Raw genomic sequence first — 23,028 nt, 5'->3', positions numbered from 1 at the left:
ATTTTCAGTCACAGACAATACACCTGAGGCATTAATTCTGCCCAAAAACATAGGCACATCTGTCACTTTGGCTGCAAAGAAATGGACAAGTGGCGCTAAGACGGATGCTGGGAAGCCCCTCCACTTCCATAGCACTCTAACTGACTTGTCAAAAGAAAAGCCATGCATGCACGCAGGAAATCACAATCCTCAGGCTGGACGGTATAAATTTATAATCGCACATGAAATTCCTGAACGTAGGCTTATTTAGACTCCTGCTAAAAATTCCATGTAACAATGTGGTATTAATACTTCCTCATTTACTCAAGCCTCATGAAAAATTAACAAATTCTCTTCAGTCACAATAGACCGTCCAGATACGATTTGGTGTGAAAAATTACATTACAGACCATGTCACTAGCCTTGTCGAAACGAGTATTGGCTGCAATCCAACTATGTCAGGATTGTCAATGATAGACTAATTATGATATCTCATTTAATAATGCAGTAATTGATTAAATAGCAGGAGCTGAGGTCCCAAGACTCACTTGGCCTCGTCAGCACTTCATTATGAAATATAACGTATACAAAATCCACCAGGAAACAGCAGCAGCAAGCCCCAGATCATTTTTTCGGGGCATTTCTCAGCTACTTAAGTATACATCATTGAAATATAACAAACACCAGTGTATAAATTTACTAAGTTTCTAAGATCAACTAAATTTAATTAGTTAGCAATTCAATTAATTTAGTTATTTGCATACCCTGACCCTTAGAAAACGTGAGCGCGAGGTGGTGTACAGTGTTACACATACAAATGAGCCCGAACAGAATCTCCTCTTGCACACACAACTAAAAGTGTCAAAAAAAGTTTGTGCAATCTCTATATCCTCGCATGGACTCAGTTTTAGCGGTAGGTTGCTTAACTCGAACAGACTCATGGTTTTAGTGCTGGGTTGTTTAATGTGGCAAAAGATTGGGGCAGAACTTGCGCTGAGTGGCAATGATTGCTACAGCTCCTACGAAATAAATTTACGAATGTACTTACTGAGGGCTCTGTGGCGTCGACTTGCATGATTTTGAACTTTTATAAAGAATTGTGCGCAATCAACCTAGACTCTGAACAGCGTAGGTTGATTCACATAGAAATGTCTGAGAAAGAAGACACGCCCACAAAATCTGTCAGGAAGAGAAGTCACACCAACAAGCAGACAAGCAGAATTCATTCATTTAAATTTAGTATTCTGGAAGTCATTGTAAACAATTTTTTTTAAATAAAAAGCCAAAGCAATAATTGGATTAAATTAAAAAGAGACAGAAGGGAAAAGTAAAAAAAAATATTTTTTTAAATTACCAAAAACTATTAAAATAAGGAGTAATGAGACTCTACATTTTTTAAATTTAATTTTTTTTTGGCAGTCATAAAGAGAGTTATTGCACTTTTCAAACTTAGTTTAGACCTGGTATTTTCAAGCATACCTTTTGGTGGCATAATTAGTTACGTCCAGCTGGGCAGATAAGCAAGTCTACGATTTTTCAGTGATTTCTGTGGTTGTAACATGCGATGGCCCTTTAATTCGCAGCTATCAAATCGCCGGCGAACCGATAGGAACAAGTTCACGACTGCCGAATTTTACTGCGCAAGTGCAAATGCGGCAACTTGTTTCTTCGATTCACCATAAAAAGTGGAGAGCGTTATTGAGCTCTCTCTTATTTCAGGAGCAAGTTCTGCCCCATTATATTCTCACATGGACTCATGGTTTTAGTGACGGGTTGTTTAATATGGCAAGAGTATATCCTCGCACGGACTCATGATTTTGAAAAGAAAAAATATAGGGAGTATTTAGATAGTTACGGTAAGATGCGAGGAAAGCCAGTAAAAACTCTGGTGGATAAAACAAAAGTATAGCTCTATCCGACTTATTCCTTCTACTTTTCTGTAACAAAAAAGGTAATATAATTTCTTTTAACACTCATTAAAAAATTTGAGGCGGTAACAAGGTCGATGAGGATAGCACGTTTGATGTAGTCTATGTGGATTTTAGCAAGGCTTTCGACAAGGCATGGACTCGATATAATAGCCATATAAATACTGTGGCTACAAGAGCAGGTCAGAGGCTGGGTATTCTGCGGCGAGTGACTGGCTTTGGGGATTCCTCCCGAATCCCCAAAGCCTTTCCACCATCTACAAGGCACAAGTCAGGAGTGTGATAGAATACTCTCCACTTGCCTGGATGAGTGCAGCTCCAACAACACCCAGGACAAAGCAGCCCACTTGATTGGCACTCCCTTCACCACTGGCGCACTGTGGCTGCAGTGTGTACCATCCACAGGATGCACTGCAGCAACTCGCCAAGGCTTCTTCAACAGCACCTCCCAAACCCGCGACCTCTACCACCTAGAAGGACAACAGCAGCAGGCACATGGGAACAACACCACCTGCACGTTCCCCTCCAAGTCACACACCATCCCGACTTGGAAATATATCACCGTTCCTTCATCGTCGCTGGGTCAAAATCCTGGAACTCCCTTCCTAACAGCACTGTGGGAGAACCTTCACCACACGGACTGCAGTGGTTCAAGGCGGCAACTCACCACCACCTTCTCAAGGGCAATTAGGGATGGGCAATAAATGCCGGCCTTGCCAGCGACAGCCACATCCCATGAACGAATAAAAAAAAAATGGGCCAAATGGCCTCCTTCTGTGCTATAACCTATGATTCTAAGGTCCCACATGGCAGACTGGTCAGAAAAGTGAAAGTCCAGGGGATCCAAGGGAAAGTGGCAAGTTGGATCCAAAATTGGTCTCAGTGGCAGGAAGCAGCAAAGGGTAATGGTCGCCAGGTGTTTTTGTGACAGTAAGGCTGTTTCCAGTGGGGTTCTGCAAGGCGCAGTACTCGGTCCCTTGCTTTTTGTCAATGATTTAAACCTAAATGTAGGGGGCATGATTAAGAAGTTTGCAGATGATACCAAAGTTGACCATGTGGTTGATAGTAAGGAGGAAAGCTGTAGACTGCAGGAAGACAACAATGGACTAGTCAGGTGGGCAGAAAAGGGCAAATGAAATTCAATCCGGAGAAGTGTGAGGTAATGCATTTGGGGAGGGCAACCAAGACAAAGGAGTACACGTTAAATGGGAGATTTACGAGGAAGTTGCCAGGACAGGAGAATTTTAGCTATGAGGAAAGATTGGATAGGCTGGGATTGTTTTCATTGGAACAGAGGAGGCTGAGGGGTGATTTAATTGAGGTGTATAAAATTATGAGGGGCCTAGATAGAGTGGATAGGGAGGACCTGTTTCCCTTAGCAGAGTAGTCAAAAACCAGGGGGCACAGATTTAATGTAATTGGTAGAAGGATTAGGGGGGAGCTGAGGAGAATATTTTTCACCTAGAGGGTCGTAGGGGTCTGGAACTCACCGCCTGAAAGTGTGGTAGAAGCAGAAGCCCTCAAAGCATTTAAAAAGTACTTGGATATGCACTTGAAGTGCCGAAAGCTACAAGGCTATGGACCAAGAGCTAGAAAGTGGGATTAGGCTGGATAGCTCTTTCTCGGCCTGCACAGACACAATGGGCCAAATGGCCGCCTCCTGTGCCGTAACTTTCTATGATTTTATAATATCCAGGAGAAAATAGGAACTTATACTGTATTAGTTAAAATCTGTTGGACTTTGTGCGAGGTGGAGACTAAGATGAAGAAACTGGTAAAGGAGAAGAAAATGAAAGAGGAGGATTGGAAAGCGGGAGTCTTGTTTCAACCACAAGAGTTAGGGTGGTTGAGAGAGCAAGTTGAAGTTCTGAAGGGTAGGTTGAAAGATGAGGAACAAAAATGAAATATGGAGGGACCTTCACCAGCCTAGGCTTGAGTGAGGACAGACTGTGAGCTTGAGACTTTGAGTCAGTACAGAATGGGGTTAAGTCACAATCAGAAATTGATACTTGGTTTAAGTGAAAAAGGGTAGTCTATGATGGAATCAAGAAGGAGAAAGGAGAGTGTTACAAACAACAAAATTTGTTCTTTTGTTTTCAGTATACTGTCTCTTTAAAAAGCCTGTCCTCAGAGTGCTTTCTTTCCGCTGTTGTGAGCTATGCCCCCTTTTTAACGCTTATTATGTGTTCTTCTCTTGTGTAATGTTACAAAGATGTTTATCTGTGAAAGCAGTTACATTCAGTATTTTTGTAGTTTTTTTTTGGAGAGGTGGGCCTGAAGAACGAAACAAACGACTGTAATTTACTGTGTTTTAGTAAGAACATGCTATATTGATCATTTTATCTGTTCTGTCTTGTGTTTAATTTTAATATTGCTGAATTAAAATTGGAGTTATTGAGGTTAACCTATGAAATTGCAAAAAACAGACTTCTATTAGTTAGGCCACACTTGGAATACTGTGTACAGTTCTGGTCACCCTATTATAGAAAGGATATTATTAAACTAGAAAGAGTGCAGAAAAGATTTACTAGGATGCTACCAGGACTTGATGGTTTGACTTATAGGGAGAGGTTGGATAGACTGAGACTTTTTTCCCCTGGAGAGTAGGAGGTTAAGGGGTGATCTTATAGAAGTCTATAAAATAATGAGGGGCATAGATAAGGTAGATAGTCAAAATCTTTTCCCAAAGGTAGGGGAGTCTATAACGAGGGGGCATAGATTTAAGGTGAGAGGGGAGAGCTACAAAAGGGTCCAGAGGGGCAATTTTTTCACTCAAAGGGTGGTGAGTGTCTGGAACAAGCTGCCAGAGGCAGTAGTAGAGGCGGGTACAATTTTGTCTTTTAAAAAGCATTTGGACAGTTACATGGGTAAGATGGGTATAGAGGGATATGGGCCAAGTGCAGGCAACTGGGACTAGCTTAGTGGTATAAACTGGGCGACATGGACATGTTGGGCCGAAGGGCCTGTTTCCATGTTGTAAACTTCTATGATTCTATTGTGGCCACAGTGAAATTCTGGTTATTTTAAAATGAGAGTGTCTCAAATTCCAGATATGAGATTACCACATCTGAAAATTGGCATTTTGAATTTCTTAATGCTTAATGATTTGAAGTGAATGTTGAGTGAATTGATATGTCTGGAGTTGTGTTGACTAACGGTGAGTGTCTTAAAATTTTGACATTGGAGGTGATTCTATTGATTTAATGATACTGGAATGTGATAGCTGTTATCAAAAGGGATGCTCAGTTTGCTCTTTGTGATTGAATGTGGCCAGGAAAAAAAAGTGACCGAAAAAAGGAAATGAATTAAGGATCTCCTGCTATCTCCATGACAATCTGGAGATGTCCTGCAGTTGGACTATCCAAAAGATTCAATAAAATGTTGGACACCTCTTAAAAATAAATGCTAAATGCTTTAAAATGAGATGCATGAACCAAAATGCTGTACTAATGATTTTTGCTAGTTTTAACAGATTTTATCCAGAATTTAATTGTGAAAAATGATAAAATGCTGCTTTAAAGAATTACAAGTTATGGTTGCAGGATGGGCTCCAGTTATAAAAATCAATTTGAACTTCAAAACACTTTGTGCTAAAGTGATTGAATCCTCCCTCACCCTCTAAGGTTTTGACAAGCAAGTAATTAACCCGTACTTCTGTATTGCTGAAGTTAAGTATTTGGACTGTACTACTTTTTGTTTTAAGAAATTGGTCTGAAAAGTTCAAAGTGAAACACCCCTTTTCTTCAGGGGTGCATGGTGAGGATAAAGTCAGTCCAGGCAGCCATCAAAGATGAAGGCTCATGGTCCAAAGATGCCTTTAATGGAAGGGTTGAAGCTATCTCTGGAAGACAAGCCACTGCTACCCAAACTGCAAAAGGTACTTATCGAGCATATTTTCACTCGCTGGGGCCTGCCAATGAAAGAGATACTAAGGATCGTAGGAATCAGGCAAAAATTTCACATTCAGGCAGCTGGGATGGTCGAGTGTATGAATCATACCAGTGAGTTATCAAGGCAGTGGGAGAGGCTGGTAAGATTTGGGATGTTGTATGGCCGCTCATATTGATGGCAATTCAGGGTACGCCCTCCTGGGCAAAGTCATGACTGGACCCTGGATGCGGTTGCCAGAGCTTTGGCTAGGCAGTGCCCTCTCTGGACCTCAACACAAGAGCGTGACCATGGACACATATGATTACACGCTCATTTACGAAAGGTGTACCCAAGTCCTGCCCTATCCATTGGCCACAATAATAAGTGCTGGCACAAGTTTGGTCCTTATATTAAGATTCTTGAAGTGTGGGACAAGGCAATGGTAAAACTGAACAATGTCATGGGAAAGTGGGCAAAGAGATTTGAAGGAGCCTTCTCGACAATAGACAAATTGAGTACGTAACGTGTACAAGATTCAAGCTGATGAAAGGGATATGAACAAGAGAAAGAAGTGGCAGGGGCAGGATACATTCTATCATTTCTATAATCTTTTTATGGCTTATGGACGATAACAATGTGCAAGTTGAGGAGGATGAGACCGACTCCAGAAGGACATCTCCAGGTTATGGGCCCGATGAGCCTTTAATAACAAGGGACGATAAGTGGGAATTCGAACATTCTGAACTCTCCTTACCTGAGGGAATAGATGAAAACAATCAAAAACACAAAAAGAGAAGGACTTGGAAAATTCCAAATTTAGCTATCCTTGGGTGGGGGGGGGGGGTGGGGTGACAGAAGAACGAAAGAAAGAACAAGACTAGGCAGACTCATGTTTTGTTTTGGTTAATGGTATTATTCTTTAAAAATTAGATTATTTAGTGCTTTTGTCAGAATGCTCTAGTCAAGCGTGTGAAATTTTTAGGTTTCTTAATTTGGGTGGGTGTTTCCCCATGGTGACGGAAGGAAATAATGAATTGACCCCTTGAGCCACAATGGATTTTCTGTTTTTCTTACCCTTTTAAAGCAGGGGACAATGGATATCGGGACCGTTGATGGTGCAGGATTACCAAGAGTAGTTCGTTGACACAAAAGTGGCTTCTCAAAATTACGGAACAACCTCTGCTGGAGAAGTGTTGGTACAGGAAGTGATCCAGTGGTGTTAAGAATTTAAGACCTTATCTGCAGATATCAAATGTCACATCATGGTGATGTTTTGGACTAAGACTTGGATTTCGAAAATTCAAAATTACATAGAGAAAGAGGCGCAATCATAGAAGTTTACAACATGGAAACAGGCCCTTCGGCCCAACATGTCCATGTCGCCCAGTTTATACCACTAAGCTAGTCCCAGTTGCCTGCACTTGGCCCATATCCCTCTATACCCATCTTACCCATGTAACTGTCCAAATGCTTTTTAAAAGACAAAATTGTACCCGCCTCTACTACTGCCTCTGGCAGCTCGTTCCAGACACTCACCACCCTTTGAGTGAAAAAATTGCCCTTCTGGACCCTTTTGTATCTCTCCCCTCTCACCTTAAATCTATGCCCCCTCGTTATAGACTCCCCTACCTTTGGGAAAAGATTTTGACTATCTACCTTATCTATGCCCCTCATTATTTTATAGACTTCTATAAGATCACCCCTTAACCTCCTACTCTCCAGGGGAAAAAAGTCTCAGTCTATCCAACCTCTCCCTATAAGTCAAACCATCAAGTCCTGGTAGCATCCTAGTAAATCTTTTCTGCACTCTTTCTAGTTTAATAATATCCTTTCTATAATAGGGTGACCAGAACTGTACACAGTATTCCAAGTGTGGCCTTACTAATGTCGAGTACAACTTCAACAAGACATCCCAACTCCTGTATTCAATGTTCTGACCAATGAAACCAAGCATGCTGAATGCCTTCTTCACCACCCTATCCACCTGTGACTCCACTTTCAAGGAGCTATGAACCTGTACTCCTAGATCTCTTTGTTCTATAACTCTCCCCAACGCCCTACCATTAATGGAGTAGGTCCTGGCCCGATTCGATCTACCAAAATACATCACCTATGATGCATTTGATCAAATCTCTTCTACACTTAACTAAATATACCAAGTTGCTTTTCCTCTTTTGAGAACGTTTTGAATTAACCCATTTATTTTCCGAGACAGAGACAGAGTGCTTGGGGGGGGGGGGGGGGGGGGTGGGGGGAAGAGGAAAGATATATCCAAAAGTAATTACAGGCGCTTATGTCTCTACTGTAAAACCACAAAGCCTGGACATAATTTGTTCCTGAAATTGATAAGATAAATTAATATGGGTTGCTTCAAGCATTTGAGAAGGGAAAATTTAACCTGTAGTTTAAGGGGATAATCAAATTATATTTTAAAATAAAAGGAGTCAAAAGTCTAAATGGGTCCTGCCCAATGCTGTGTATCAAGGAAGAAACTTTTTTTTTTTAAAAAAAGGGGGCAGTGAGGAAGGGGGGCAATAACATTGTACATTGACAAGTCTCGTCAGTCCAACAACACCGCTTTCTGGAATGGACTCAGGCACAATGTAGTGGGATATTTGGGGAAATGAAAAGTGGTCCAAGAAGAATTTAAGTAAAACAAACAAAAAAAGGTAATGTTATTGGACCACATTGTAAATATTGCATTGGACAGTAAAGTTCCTCCAGGGCTCATGAATGAGATGAAATGGTATTATAATGGGATGTGTAAAATTGGATGAGATGAAGTGATTGCGGATACAAGATAGAAACAGGGAAATTACACAACCAAATGGGAATTTTTCTAAGGTCATCACCCTGGGTGATTATGGGTGAATTTCAGGAACCAAACCAAAGGGGTTAGGGAAAGATGTGTGAATGCATCCGTAAGTAACAAGTCACCTGGGCATGATTTACTAAAGACATCAATCTGGTATAAATGTACAATCTAGTGAAAGTCAGGAAAGTGTAGTTGAGAAGAGTTAATTGATAGCTTTCTCGGAGATGTTTGTGTCCTTACCTATACTGAACAATAAGAAAACTGCATTTGATAGCCTGGCCACCACCTGAGACATCAGCACCATGCAGGGGGAGATAAGCAAAGACTTCCAGACACCCCCCAATCTTGAGAAGATAACCTGAAAGCCCAAAAATGGCTGCAGTGACATGGAAGATACAAATGTATGTTGTGATCAATTGGAAATGGAGACCAGGATGAAGAACATGATTGCAAAGGGCTACGGCCTGGTGAGCTACTGGAACCACTCTTCAAACAGAGAAATGGTTCTTACCAGATTGAATCTTACTGGACATATGAAGGTGCGCCATGGGAAACACATTCACCATGAGGAAAAAGAAACTGGCCAGCAGAAAGTTAATATAGATATGTTACATGTAAGGATGAATGGCCTCCTTTTGCACTGCATGATTCTATAAGGACACAGATTTAAGATAAGACAATTGGCAAAAAAGAGGGGAAATGAGGAGGATTTTTTTTTTGATGCAGTGAGTTGTTACAATCTGGAATGCACTGCCTGAAAGGGTGGTGGAAGCAGTTCAGTAACAACTTTTAAAAGGGAATTGGATAAATATTTGAAGGGGAAAAATTTGCAGGCCTACGCGGAAAAAGACTAATTGGATAGCTCTTCGAAAAAGAGCCAGCACAGGCACAATGGCCTCCTTCTGTGCTGGATCATTCTATGATTCTATAACCATTTTAGATGGAGATTAATTTCAATAAAGCTCTATCTCCCATCGAGCCTTAACACAAGAAAATACATGGTGGCTCTCATAAGCATAGGCTACATTACAAGCTCTTTAATGGATTACTTATATCTAAACCAAACATTTCAAGTAGATCATTTTGACTGAATTCTAAGTTATAAGAACTTCCAAATGCAATAACCTTTTTTCCAAAACCCACTTATGCCTATGTTGAAATCTATAACAAATTAAAGCAATATCACAATCCCCTGAAAGTGTTTATAATAAACGCTTGAGCACTCGATGGCTCGGGAACGAGCATACCACATGGTACGGTGGTACAGAAGCATAGGCCAAGAAAGGTGCAGGTTCAATCCCTACAAGTGCAGAGTTAAGATACTTTTATATTAGAAGGGGCATAGTACTTCTGCTGTCAATGCCATTCTACAGTATAAAAGCAGCTGACCTCATCATGTTGATGATGACATTGGAGACCAACATTTTCATGGGTCCTCTGAGCTGGCAGCAGATAATGCACCACCACTACATACATTCTAAACATGCAGCCAGTTCTATTGCAAACATTACACACACCAATGCATGTTCCCCAGTTTGTGGATTTGCAGTTTTGAAAATCAGACATTTGTAAAAAGTGGGTCTCCCATTAAAAACTAGCCTCCAATGGGCACAAGATCAAAAGGTCAACAGGAATGAATAGCTCACAGAAGTCACGAGTCTCTGTTCGACTACTATCTTTCCAAGATCCTAACTAATTTTAAAAGGTTTCTTTCTTGAGCAATATTGAGGGCACGGCAAATCACCTCAACACCCCCTAGCTAATGGGATGTGGGAAGAAAATAATCAAATTAGTCAGTTTTCACTCCCAATCATAATCCAGCAACTAGAAGTATGCATGTGAATCTCAGACTAGGTCAGGATTGTGCTCATCTGGGACAGGCCTCCCCTCCTCTATGGTTAAATATGCCACCCACACCTCTTATTCTAGCTTACACAAAGAATTGCCACTTGAGTATAGTAACGAAAGTATCTATAAAACTACAGCCCAAGCCTTCAAGAAAAAGGGATAAAAAGAAAAAAACACAATGAAAATAAATCAAAGCACTGTTCTCATTATTGCAGAAACATCCTGCAAAATGGATTACGGCGAAAGTTTAAACCTTTTATCTAAAATGCAATCCAGTCAGTCTGTCTAACTTTTGTCTTCAGTAAACTATAATTTCAATTGTGCCAGCGGAACAGTAATTATGTTTAAAAGGCAGCTTACTTTTGTCATGTCTAATTACCAGCTACTATTCACTCCCTTGTACAGTAGGGTATAGTGTTACCCAGCTACTGATAGCAAGATATAAATCGCCAGATTCTCAATACTTCAAGATTAAGTACTGTACTACATGTACAAAATAAAGTTTGTTCTTAAAGTTGAACTATAAAATCTAGGTTAAGCATATGTACAAATTTAAACCAAAAATAGAAAGCAATACATAATTAGATCATATATGGGGGAGGGAGTGTAAAACTAGAGTTTTTTTATTTTTAATATAATTTCTCTCCTTGGAGATACTGACTTCAAAACAAAATTTTGCTTTTCTAAAGATGCAAAAATATGCTTAAGTTATGGAAATTTTAACAAAAACAAATTTTATTGGAAATTGGTCATTGTAAATACACTTTAATGTAAAGTGATGAATCAGCACATATTGCTTCAGTGTACTGTCAGAACAAAAGATACAAATAATCCCTTGGCAGGACTATGAACCCTTTCCATTCCCATGCAGGCAAGATGTGTGCGTGTCTGGTGAGCTGAGAGATGCTATCAGTCTGTCTGGATGTCACCATGTCTGTCTTGCAGCACAGTTGAAGAATCACACACCCACTGAGGCCAAAACAGAAATATTTTGCTCCATCATCTGAGATGACAATCAAACAAGCTGAAGCAGTACTATTTAGAAGTGAAGCCTGTCTATACAAGTCCCACTTACTTCAGTGACGCTAAATGTTGATTCTTTATATTTTTTAAAAAGTTCCTCAGCTTTTCTTGTATTACATTTTTGATCCTCTCCTTTTCTCTGCTATTTCTATCTCCATTACTGTCATCCGAAACCTCTTTCAAACCCATTCTTTTATCTTTTCACTATCAACATTTCTAGCTTCATCACTCTTTCCATTATCTCGATAGAATCTGTGCTGTATCCATCTCTATACCCCCAGCTCTTCCACCCTACAGCACGCTGCTATCAAGATATTACAACAGCTGCTGCTCCCTTTACATTTGAACCATTTTAACCAAATTTAAACTACATGTCTGCAGTTCCAAAAATCAATATTACAAGCATACAAAGAGGTAAATAAAAATTCTTTGTTGCTTTTATCCCCGTCTCACCTCTTCTGAAGGCGTTGACTCCTTACTAAAGGTACAGTTTGATAAGCACCTTCTGGTACCTCGCCCATGCAGTAATTATGCATGTGTGAGCTTCAACTGTGTGTGGTAAGCTATCGCAACACACGCACACGCACGGCACTAGTTTGTGATCAGGAGCCCTGCCCAATTTGCGCCCTTTGTAATTACAGTTGACCTCTGTCCCTGAGACACCTTACTGTGTATTCTACAAATATCTTATTTTTAGTAATTTGTTTTGCAAATGAAACTTTTACATTTTCAATATTGTTTTCTGCATGTGCTGGTTGAGAAGCACTAGTTTTTTTTTTAAAATACCACTTTTCCCCAAAAAGGTCAATCAGATCAAAAGCCACAATTAGCTTTAAATTCTGTGCATCCTGTCCAACAACAATCACCAAAACTATTTTCACTGCCTTCCCAAAAAGGCACAAATTTGAACAATGACATGCCTATTTTCACTTGTAAAGTGCATAGAGCACAAGAAAGTAATCATACCATGAAATTATCTGTACAGCTGGGTTTTCACTCCAAACCTAATGAGCAGAATTATTCCAAGTCAGAGGGGCAATTATCATGCACAGGAAGACACTGTGGTCAGTCAGAAGGACAATCATCTTGTATGACTAGGGTTAAGACATCAGGCTTATTTGGCTTATGAAGAAAGCTCCAAAAACCTTTTGCACCAAAGTATATGCTTCAAAATTCTCCAAGAGAAGAGTACAACACAGCCATTAACCCAACTGCATTATAAAACAGTCCCTGCCAATATCCAAGTCTAGTGACATCAGAACTTCAGACTCAGGGATCTGAATGCTCGATCAAGTTTCTTGATTTAACCGAGTTTCAAATCAACACAATGTCCAAGTGAATTTTTAAGAGGTCATCAACACTCCATCACTGTGAAGGGCCACCCAAAAATGAAGCCTGGAGACCTAGCATAGCTAGAATTAGCTCAACACAGATCCTCTCCCAAAAAAAATCTTCATTATGGAAGATTTTGCCTCACCAGTTTGCAGTTCTTAAAATGTCCATTGTGACCGAACTAATTTAAGCTTTGGCTTCAGACAGTATGCGAGTTAAGATTTTGTTATTCATGGTTTTGATACTGATGTTACTTTATAATAGTTCCCACTAAAATCAAGTTAGAATTTAAAATTAAAGTTCCCATTCCCTCACTTTTCTACCTACTCCAGGCCTGCTCTTAAACCTCTATCAATGAAAGGTGCAAATTCAACTTGCCCTGTAATATTCACTACTTCAATACCTTCCCCCAGAGCACTCTCCTCCTCTCTAGGGTTCAGAAAAAAAACCTACGTGCCTTCTGTTAATGAAATAATTTCTGTCTTTGGAATAGTTAATGGAAAGCAGTTTTATCCTACTCATAAGCAGGATTCTAGCTTTATGATGTCACCTGAACCTCGCTCTCAGTGATAATCACTCCAGGGTATCCAGCATTCTGTATTTAAATTTAGGCAGGTCAGTGATATGGCCCTGTTGTATACTGTGCACAAACTTTTACGATGTTGGTTCAAGCCTGGAATTCTTCACATTTGAAAAAAAAAAATCAGGATGGCAGCTGGGCAATATCAGTATTTAAGTACTCATATCTAAAATATTTCAACACTTATGGAATCATTTAAGGTACAATAATCCATTTAAAGCCTACTATCTGACAAATTTCTGGACAATAAAATTGTACTTTCAACAGCATATGGTACTAAACAAAAAAAATTGTTTAAAACCCTAGACAAAATGCTCAGAATGTAGTATGTAATTTTATGTTACAGTCTATAGATTAAATAATACATGTCTGCATTTTGTCACTACTGAAAGGTTTTGATACGTTCATTTCAGTAAATTACGGTGGTATCTTTATCCCACATGGTTCTAACTTGACAATTACATTATATAGGCTGGAGGTACTACTACTACTGCACAACTGTCATCAATGCCAATCTGTATTAGGTGATGGGAAATAAATCAAACACAAGGATATCGCTAGAATCTAAACTGAATGGCACTGAAGCTCATCGCTGAAATGTAGACATTAGAAAAAATAAAACAGGCTGAGAACTTTTTCTTTCACAAATCTATTTTGAGAGAGGTGTGATTAGAAGGAAGATTAACAGATATCAGGTAGTTACAGAATAGAAATATACATGCCCAAACCAAGAAGAAAAACCTAGGAAAGTACTGCAACTATTTCAGCATCTAGGATCAAAATCCTAGAAGGTATGTGTATGTGGAAATTCTGTTTCTGTAAAATAACTGTAGAAACAGTTTCTCTGTGTAAGTATGATATGAGAACAACTCTTTTACATTTTCTCACCCCTTAACCCTCCTCTCCTGAAGTCAATAATGTATACTGGAATGTGGCTCCAAGGACATCGGGACTGATTGTAAACCCCAAGAACGGGCAGGTTAGGAGCGGATGAGAGTTGAAAAGTTGTTTTTTTGGGTCGCAACCGCAAAATTTTCGGACTTTGCATTTCCAGTGGGAAGCTTATATTTTTACGCACCGACATTAAACCCGAAAATAAAGCCGGGTTGTGGTTGCGACCCAAAAAACAACTATTTTCAACTCCCACCTGCCCCCAACCCACCCATTCTTAGGGTCTAAAATCACACCCATTGTCTCTTCACTATCTCACCTGAGAAGCCATTCTTTGAGGGCCTGGACAGTGAGTATTGATTTCTTATTCAACCATGTAGGATGAGCCAAAATCTGTTTTCACTCAGCATGTGTGTGTGAAAACTTCCACCAAAAGTCACTGCATAACTATTGAGAGGACTGATTGTTCTTCATCCAGGGAGGGGTAAAATCATAGCTGTAACTCCTTTGCTGCCACCCTTATGGTGACTGGCTATCTAAGCACCAACAAGGATCAAACTAGAGACCCTGGGTCAGTCGCTCAGTACTAGATCACCTAATGTATTTCTCCACTGAACCATGTGAAAGGGGGCGAGGAAAGGGAGAGGGAGAGAGCTTGTGTTTTTATAATCAATCTCACGTAGAACTTCTATTTCATTAAAAGGTTAAATGGAGGCAAACTAATTTTAAAATGGGAACTTTTTTGAAGATTTTATTTGCGTGAATATAAATACACACCAGAAGCCCAACACTATCTTGTCCATTTTTTCTGTAAAGCATCAATATTAAGTCATTTTTCCATTCTGACTCATCCAGTTATTTTTGTACTTACAAGCTAAATACTCCTACCAAATCGTTACGGCTAAAATTACAAGCTTTTATGTTTGGAAAGCATATGTCGAGACTAGAAGAGCTTGGTTAAAAAAGGGTCTAGCTACCTTTTTAAAATTACATACTTTTCATTTTAAATAAATAAAATAAAATCACTATGGTTGGTTATTAGTCAATATCTTGCACTTATGTAACCCCTTTAACAGAGAAAAACATCCCAAAGCACTACTGATCAAACCTATTTTTTGCTGAGTAAGGAAGCATTACTACAAAAATGTCAGCTTCGCTCAGTTGATAGCACTTGCCTCAGAGTCAGAAGGTTGTGAATTCAAGGCCCTCTCCAGGACTGATACAAGGGAGCACTGCATTATTGGAGGTGTGTCTTTCAGATGAGATGTTAATCTGCAGTCCTGCCTGTCTGTTCCAGTAGATGTTAAAGATCACATGGCACTATTCAAAGAGAAGCAGGGAGCTATCCTCATCTTATCTAACATCCCTTCCACAATAAAAACAGATCAACTAGTCATTAATTTCATTGCTGTTTGTGGGATCTTGCTTTGTGCAAAATGACTCATTTGCCAACATAACTAAAGTCACTGCACTTCAAAGTAATTCACATGTGATTTGCTTTGAGACCTTTCTTCCCGCTCCCCACCCCATGACATCCTTTTCCAGTTGCAAGTTTCTTTGCTCTTTTATAAAGGCCAACTGAAAAGAGTCAGATAACGTCCTACAGATCCGTTTCCAACATGCATCAAGACTTCATCTTTCCCAAATCACACCCTCCTTGCTTAGAAGGGACAAAAATATTCCGATGCAGTTCCCCAAACAGCATACCATTACGGATACTGACCCATGGCATAAATTGTAGCAGTATCATAGTACAGAGTACTACTCGAGTGTCGCAGAATTTTCAGCTTCATTAAAGCATTTATTCAGGGTCACCAAAGAACCAGCTGATCAATATCAAACAAATGCCTGGCATCACCTTGTTTGAGCCCACTATTACTTTAGTGGCCATCTGGAATTAATTAAATCGATCAACCAATTCTGGGTTTACACAAAAAACATGCAACATAAATGAAATCAAGAACATTCCAATTTTAGAATAGCAGTTTCACAGTTTACAGTAAGATATGACTAGACTCCAGAGCCACAAATGAACTGTTAATACATAGCAGTTACAATAGTAAAGATGCAAGTAAGCATCCTTTGCATTAAAACAGAACCACATTACTTACAATCAATTAAATAGGTTTCAACAGAAGTTAAGGAACATTTGGTATTTTGAAACAGTCACACTAAGTATACAAACTTAATGAGAAAAAAAGAGTATACTTGATCTTAATTGCAGGGAGGGTGACAGTTTCAAAAAGAGCTCTTATATTTTCAGGTGCTTGTAACGCAAACTGAAATATTTTGATTGCCAGGCCGAAACTTTACTAGCTTTCAAAATCAGATTTTTTTTTAAAACTGTTAACAATTGTTTTAAAAAAGATGTTATTTCAAGCATACATTTTTTTCACACTTCAAACGATCAAAAACTGCAACTTTTTTGATAAATGAGTAGTATTCCTTTGGTTACTTATGTCTGGGTGTACCAACATCCCTCTAGAGGGCTCCTTAAGTCAAGGGTTGTGGGTTCAAGTCCAATTAGGGATTGGAGGTCATAAACTAGGGTGACACTTCAATGCAGTACTGGGGGAATGCTGCATTGTCAGAGGTACCATCATTCAGATGAGATTTGCCTTTGTAACAATAGTGACTGCATTTCAAGACAGGCTTGTGTGGAGCATAAACGCCACAAACCTGTTGGGCCGAATGGCCTGGTTCTGTGCTGTAAAATTCTATGTAAAAAATAATCAACTGGTTGTGAAGTGTTTTGGGATAGTCTTGAGAGCATGATAAGACCTTATATAAATGCAAGATGTTTCTTTTTACTATTTCAAGCAGCCAGTTGTCTTTGTATACTTTCCGCCAGGGGAGAAATATTGAGAAATGGGACAAGGCAGGAGGTGGGCGGAATGGAAAATGGCAACCCTAGCACTGCAGAACACCATTACTCTGCTCAACCAATATATGTGTTAAAAATGTATTCTGATTGACCACTGATACCAACTAGGGTGTGTTCCTCTTTTACTGTAAAATGGGTTTATTAACAAAGAAAGTGATTCTGCCTGGGGGCATTTGACGCCAAAACAAAATTTTAAACATCAAAGTAAAATGTTGGTTCAAGTATACATGGAGCGTGACCTATTAGAGTCAAGGGGAGCAGCCATGACAAATGGATGAGAAGTTTCAGGTCCCAATCGAGCTCAACAACCAAAATAATATAATGTAGCAGTGCTGCTGCCCCCAGAGATACACCAGAGTTGGTTCTCCAGGATCCCTCCAGAAACAGAAGGCCTGAGTTAAATATAAATGCTGCCACTGCCCAATTTTTATAGCCACAGATGGCTTGAATGCTTAACCTCCCTGAATTGAAGAACCCTCCCTAGCCATCCAAACAAACATGTGTGCATTCTCTCAGTGACTCAGTTGATGAAGATAGTATGTAGCAGTCATGCAAACCAGAAGTTACCAGGTTCAATTCCCATTCTGGATTGAATTAACTAATCCCAGTCACATTGCCAGTAGGACTACTAGTTGGGCTCAATGCTCTTCGGGTTCCCGCTCCTAATCAATATCTGGTGAACGCTGGTGGAAAGTATACATGTGGGTGCCAGATGAGGACAAGGTCAGACTCAGTTGCAATGTGCTGCATGTTGAATAGTCTGCCAATTCTCACTGCTTAGGCTCACACATAATGAATGGCCACTTGGACAAGTTACTGGAGGCTAATAGACGCCTAGTGAATTTGTGAGCCTGCAAGAAAAAAATAGCCCAAACTTTCCTGAAGATTTGCCCCCTTATAATGGCACATCAACGTCATAGGGCCGAATTTACAGCACTAAAGATCCAGGAAATTATGGTGCAAGTAACCTGACCCATTACTTACGCCACTCCATAATTTCCTGAGACATTTGCACCAGTCCACCATTTCCCTCACAACCAGTTGAACAGCTAATTATCATAGCTCCACCCCATTAAAAATTAATAGCGAGAACGAGTTTGCTGAATTAAAGCCATTGTGATAGCCACTGCCTCTTTTTTTATCGTTGCAGAATGGCACCAGTGAGCTGAGTATACAGGAATCATACCAGACACGCATTTATAAGAGGCAACATCACTGCTGGACATTATAATACAGATGCTATCTGAATTCTAAATTTTCTTCATCAGATTGATCAAAGCAGAACTTACATTTTTGAAGGTTTAATGTAATGCAAATGTGAATGTTATTTATACTTATTTCTCACATTGCTAAATACTGTAATCTAAAAAAAACTAGGGTAATCCTTGAAACACTGTCAAATTGCCTCTTTGGGTGACTGTTTTCTGCATTGCTTTCTGATGTCAATCGGGGTAAAGTGCAGCACTCTTAAAATCCACAGCTCCTCGTGATACAATGAGAGTTATAGAAAAACTGTTATTTTCCTAATAATCTTTGTTTTTATGCTAATATTTCTTCCTGTTTACATCTTTGTAATTTCCTGCCAGATATAAATAAACAAATAAATTAGGTTAAAGTTCCTGCAGAAATCAACAAGCAAAATTAATTCTTAACCATTTATTTGTCTGATCTGCCGCTATGCTTGCTACGGCGTATTCGAATTATTTTTTCAGCAAAGTTTGGTGTAAATTCACCACTGGAGGATCAGGGAGCACTAACTTATGGCATTTGTCGCCAATATCACCATTGCAGCGAATTCCAGGCCAATGCCCTCAGGTGAGGAGGTAGGGAGAAAATTTGGGACAAAAAAAATTGCACGAGCATAATTGGTTGTTGCTGCAGATGCTGGGAAATCTGTCCCATGAATCAGAAATATTGCAAAGCAACAGGAGCTTCAGCATATTATGGAACTGCTTCTTCTAGAAGGAATTCTGTAACTGCTTTTGTGCTGGGTTAAATTACCATGCTAACATAACCAGTTCCCAATGATCAGTAGCAATCCCAAAGTAAACTTGCTGGATTAGTTAAAACCTGTGGGTGGGAATATCTTTCTTTCCTAGGTCTTCCCAAAACTGGCCTTTGAGACTTCAGAAGTTTATTTTAGGGTTGCCATCAGCTGCACAAGATCCACATATCAAGAGCTGTTGGAACTAACACAGGGTCCCATAACATAAAATCAGCTTTAAAGAATGCTGAAGTAGAAAGATCCTGTCAGTACAACCTTAGCCTATGGCTTAGGAATGCAGATCTCTTAGCATTTCCATCTGTCCTATTGTTTCTGTACTGTCATGATTATTATCCTGGTTTATCTTCATTTGCTTTTCTTGCTATCACAGTCTTAGACCACACAAAAAATTACAGATCCTATCAAATACAGCAGTCAATACAAGGAACATTGCAAAAACACCACTCCAAGATACTTCACAGGGGAGAAAATGCACAGGTGCACCAAGCCTTTGCAGGAAAGAGAGGAGACCAAAAGAGGTTAGGAGAGGGTGTTACAAAAGAGTAGATTTGAGGCAGCTGAAGACTCTGCCACTGAAGGTGAAATGGAGGTACGCACAGGAGGCCAGAGTCAGAGAACAAGAGGATACAGGAGGTGATACGCTGCTGGAGAAGGTTGCAGTCAGGGTAGGCAGGATTTGTAGACTAGATAAATTTAAATTTTGACCCTGTAGAGGAACCAGGAGCCAATGTAGGTTAGCAAGGTTGGACTAAGGGATGATGCGCAAATGGGGCTAGGACAAAAGATATGTAGGCAATTTAGAGCTTAGGGAGGGTGGAAATCGGGATGCCGGCAAGGAGTGTATTGCAGAAAGAATCTAGAGATGGTGAGGGTACGGTTAAGGGTTTTGGTTGCAGTTGGGGTAACAATGGTGTACAGGCACGTAATGTTGCAGAGGTGAACATAAGTGGTCTTAGTAGATAAAACCAATTGGACAGTTACAACTCGATTTAGCAATTGTTTTCCTAGCTATATCACCTAATTCCAGCTTCATGAAATCAAATGAATTAGAGACATATATCAAAGCAGCTCAACTAGTAGGCAAAGGGGTAGGAGGGGCACGAGAGGCACCAAAGACTATTGAAAATATTTTCCCTCTTTCAGAGGGAGTATGTTAAACCTTCAGTACCATCCCAGGTGAGCTTAGATCACACTGAAACCTACCATTTGCTAAATCACATGGACATTACCCAAATCCCACCACATTGCACAGCATCACTGGAGTTATCTCTGTACATTTCTTGTCTGTGCAAATAATGTTTATAAATTTCCAACAATGATTGTTACAGACTAAACAATGGCTACTCCCATTATAATCTTAAACATATTCAGCCATTATTTACTCTGTAACATATATTATCTGAACTTTCCAGTTGGAGTTATCACTAGGGTTATCACTGTACATTTTGTCTATACAAATAAAGTTTATAAATTACCAACATTTATTAGAGAATAAACCATGCATACATCATATTATAATCTTAAACACACTACTCTCTCTAATATAGTTCCTTTGAGTTTTCCAGTTAGTTACTAGAGTTCACATCTTCTGTTGTTGCCACTATTACAACTAAGTTTACAAATGCAGCTCCACATCACAACAGCAAAAGATGTTTTACAAAATGAAACTAGATCAAACTTATAAATCAGGATCTGCTGACAAAATGAGTTTTTTTCTGAGATGTGTGCTTTGTTGACAGGGATAACATCTCTATACAATACACTATTTTGGAGGTAATAGACTAAAGTAAATATATTGACACTTCAATACAAAAAGAGTGAGTACTTGACAGGACTTGATTAATTTTAGTGGGTCTCACCAAAGAGTTTTTTTTTAAATAAACCATTTATGAAAACTACAATGAAATTAATAGGACACAAAATTAAATGTTTAACAATTCTCTTATTTCCTTTCTTCTAGTCTATTTCCTTCTTTTCCAATGTCACTCCTTACCTATCTAGCCACGTCAGTCTCTTTAGCATCTCCAATTGCAAAGGAATAAATTGTAGCATAAAATTAATTTTGATTTAGTTTTAAAAACACACATGCACAGAATACAGCACTATACTCTGGAAAATCTACAATTTAGAGAAAATAGCATTAAAGCTATGCAAATTGGTCAAGTCTCAATTTTTGGCTTTTCCAAATATTTTGATGCATCTTTCTAAAAATGCTAAAGCTAAAACGGGGTTGCAGTATGTTTTACTGTTTTTTTTAAAAACAGAAATTTCATTCTCAACATTTCTCTGCTGCTGACAGCTCGATTTAAGAATTTTTTTTAAAAAATAGCTCAGAAACATAAATCTTACATTAGTCATTGAAATGCTATCTCAGACACTGTATCGCATGCATTCCCCACTTTAGCTCCGTCTCTGTCTTGAGTCTTATTTTCCTTTTACATCCCCTCTCACCATCTGTCTGTCTTTACTGTCGCTCGCTCGCCCGCCAGCCATTCTCTCACCATCTGCCCGTTGCATTATCGTGTCTTTACCGTTCCTGGCCCCTTGCCTTTTCCGCCCTATTCCCCCCCCCCCCATATCACAGGGTCAACTCTTCTCTGCTGTCCCACGCACCCCTCTCCCAATTTAGCTGCGCCTCCCAGTTAAAATAAAACGATGCCCGGGAGTGAATAAATTTAAAAGGCGCAGATCCCGCTCCCAGGCCATTTTCAGTGAAGGGCAGAAGCGCGAACCGCGTCGGAACTTCCTTTTTGCAGACAGAACCCTCTCCCGACGGCCTGGGCGTATCTTTGCCGATCCGGTCCCGCCTTCCACCCAGCCAGTGGGAACTCGGTGCCTGTCTACCTATCGCCGTGGTACCGGTATCCCGGCTATCCGCCCCCACCTTCACTGCCCTCTCCTCCCAGAGATACTCACACTGCACTCGGTACGGCGTAGACTGTTTGCGCCGTGACATCGCTCGCTCTTTCCGATTCATCCTCTCGCTTCGGCTGCCCCAGCTGTAAGATGGCGCGACCACGTGACCATACCCCCGCCTCCGGTCTCCTAGTGACGTGTTCGCTAGGCAACGCTCCTTAGCAACCTTCCTGCATCCCGGAGAAGGGAGGGAGCTGCATCATTTCATCATCCTCAACATCGGTTCAACATAGTGGAGTAAGCCACCAAATCTCCCTTCGTCCCTTATTGGGAGAAATAGCAGAAAGAAAAGACTTGTATTTATGTAGCGCCTTTCACGACCCAGGACATCCCAAAGCGCTTTACAGCCAATGAAGTACTTTTTGAAGTGTAGTCACTGTTGTAATGTAGGGAAATGCAGCAGCCAATTTGCACACAACATGGTCCCACAAACAGCAATGTGATAATGGCCAAATAATTTGTTTTAGTGATGTTGGTTGAGGAATAAATATTGACCAGGATTCCCCTGCTCTTCTTCAAAATAGTGCCATGGATCTTTTACATTAGCCAAAGAGGGCAGATCAGGCCCTTTTGTTTAAGCCCAGATCGGGCCTTGGTTTAACGTCTCATCTAAAAGACGGCACCTCCGATAGCGCAGCACTCTCTCAGTACTGCAGCCAAGACAAAATGGTCTTCCACATTTTTGTACATTGCTAGAGTTTGCAGCCCCTTTGTGTTTCCTGAGGGGGCAGCTGCTCAATTTTTGGCTCCATTTCACTCCCACACTCCTCATCTTTGGTTATCTGGTGCACGGAAGGCAAGCTGGTAGGTTTGCTTGTGGGCCTGGCAAAAATCACCGACCACAGATGCAGGATTGAATGGGGGGGCGGTGCTCTTCCAATACTTGGTGCGTGCTCGATTGATCTTGGAACAGGATCGTGCAGTGCCCATCAGTTCGCTTGAAGCTTTCTATGACCA

General features: G+C 40.1%; 1 protein-coding gene across 3 annotated transcripts in view; it reads right to left on the bottom strand.

Moving 5' to 3' along the window:
* znf821 (zinc finger protein 821) overlaps positions 1–22,163 on the bottom strand; it is a 37,929-nt gene extending 15,766 nt beyond the window's left edge. The window contains exon 1 of one of the 3 annotated variants that reach the window (XM_067997499.1): positions 22,072–22,163. In XM_067997499.1, the coding sequence (XP_067853600.1) occupies positions 22,072–22,132 (61 nt within the window). In that variant the 5' untranslated portion in view covers positions 22,133–22,163. Of the gene's footprint in view, positions 1–21,504; positions 21,590–22,071 lie in introns of those variants that run through there. The other 2 variants (XM_067997501.1, XM_067997500.1) reach the window with 2 other exon arrangements.
* Positions 22,164–23,028: the final 865 nt, after the last annotated feature.

The sequence above is a fragment of the Heptranchias perlo genome, chromosome 16 (genome assembly GCF_035084215.1).
Source record: "Heptranchias perlo isolate sHepPer1 chromosome 16, sHepPer1.hap1, whole genome shotgun sequence".
In the NCBI taxonomy this organism is placed as follows: Eukaryota; Metazoa; Chordata; class Chondrichthyes; order Hexanchiformes; family Hexanchidae; genus Heptranchias; species Heptranchias perlo.
The sequence above is the reverse complement of the archived record's forward strand: the minus strand, read 5'-3'. Positions and strand labels throughout refer to the sequence as shown.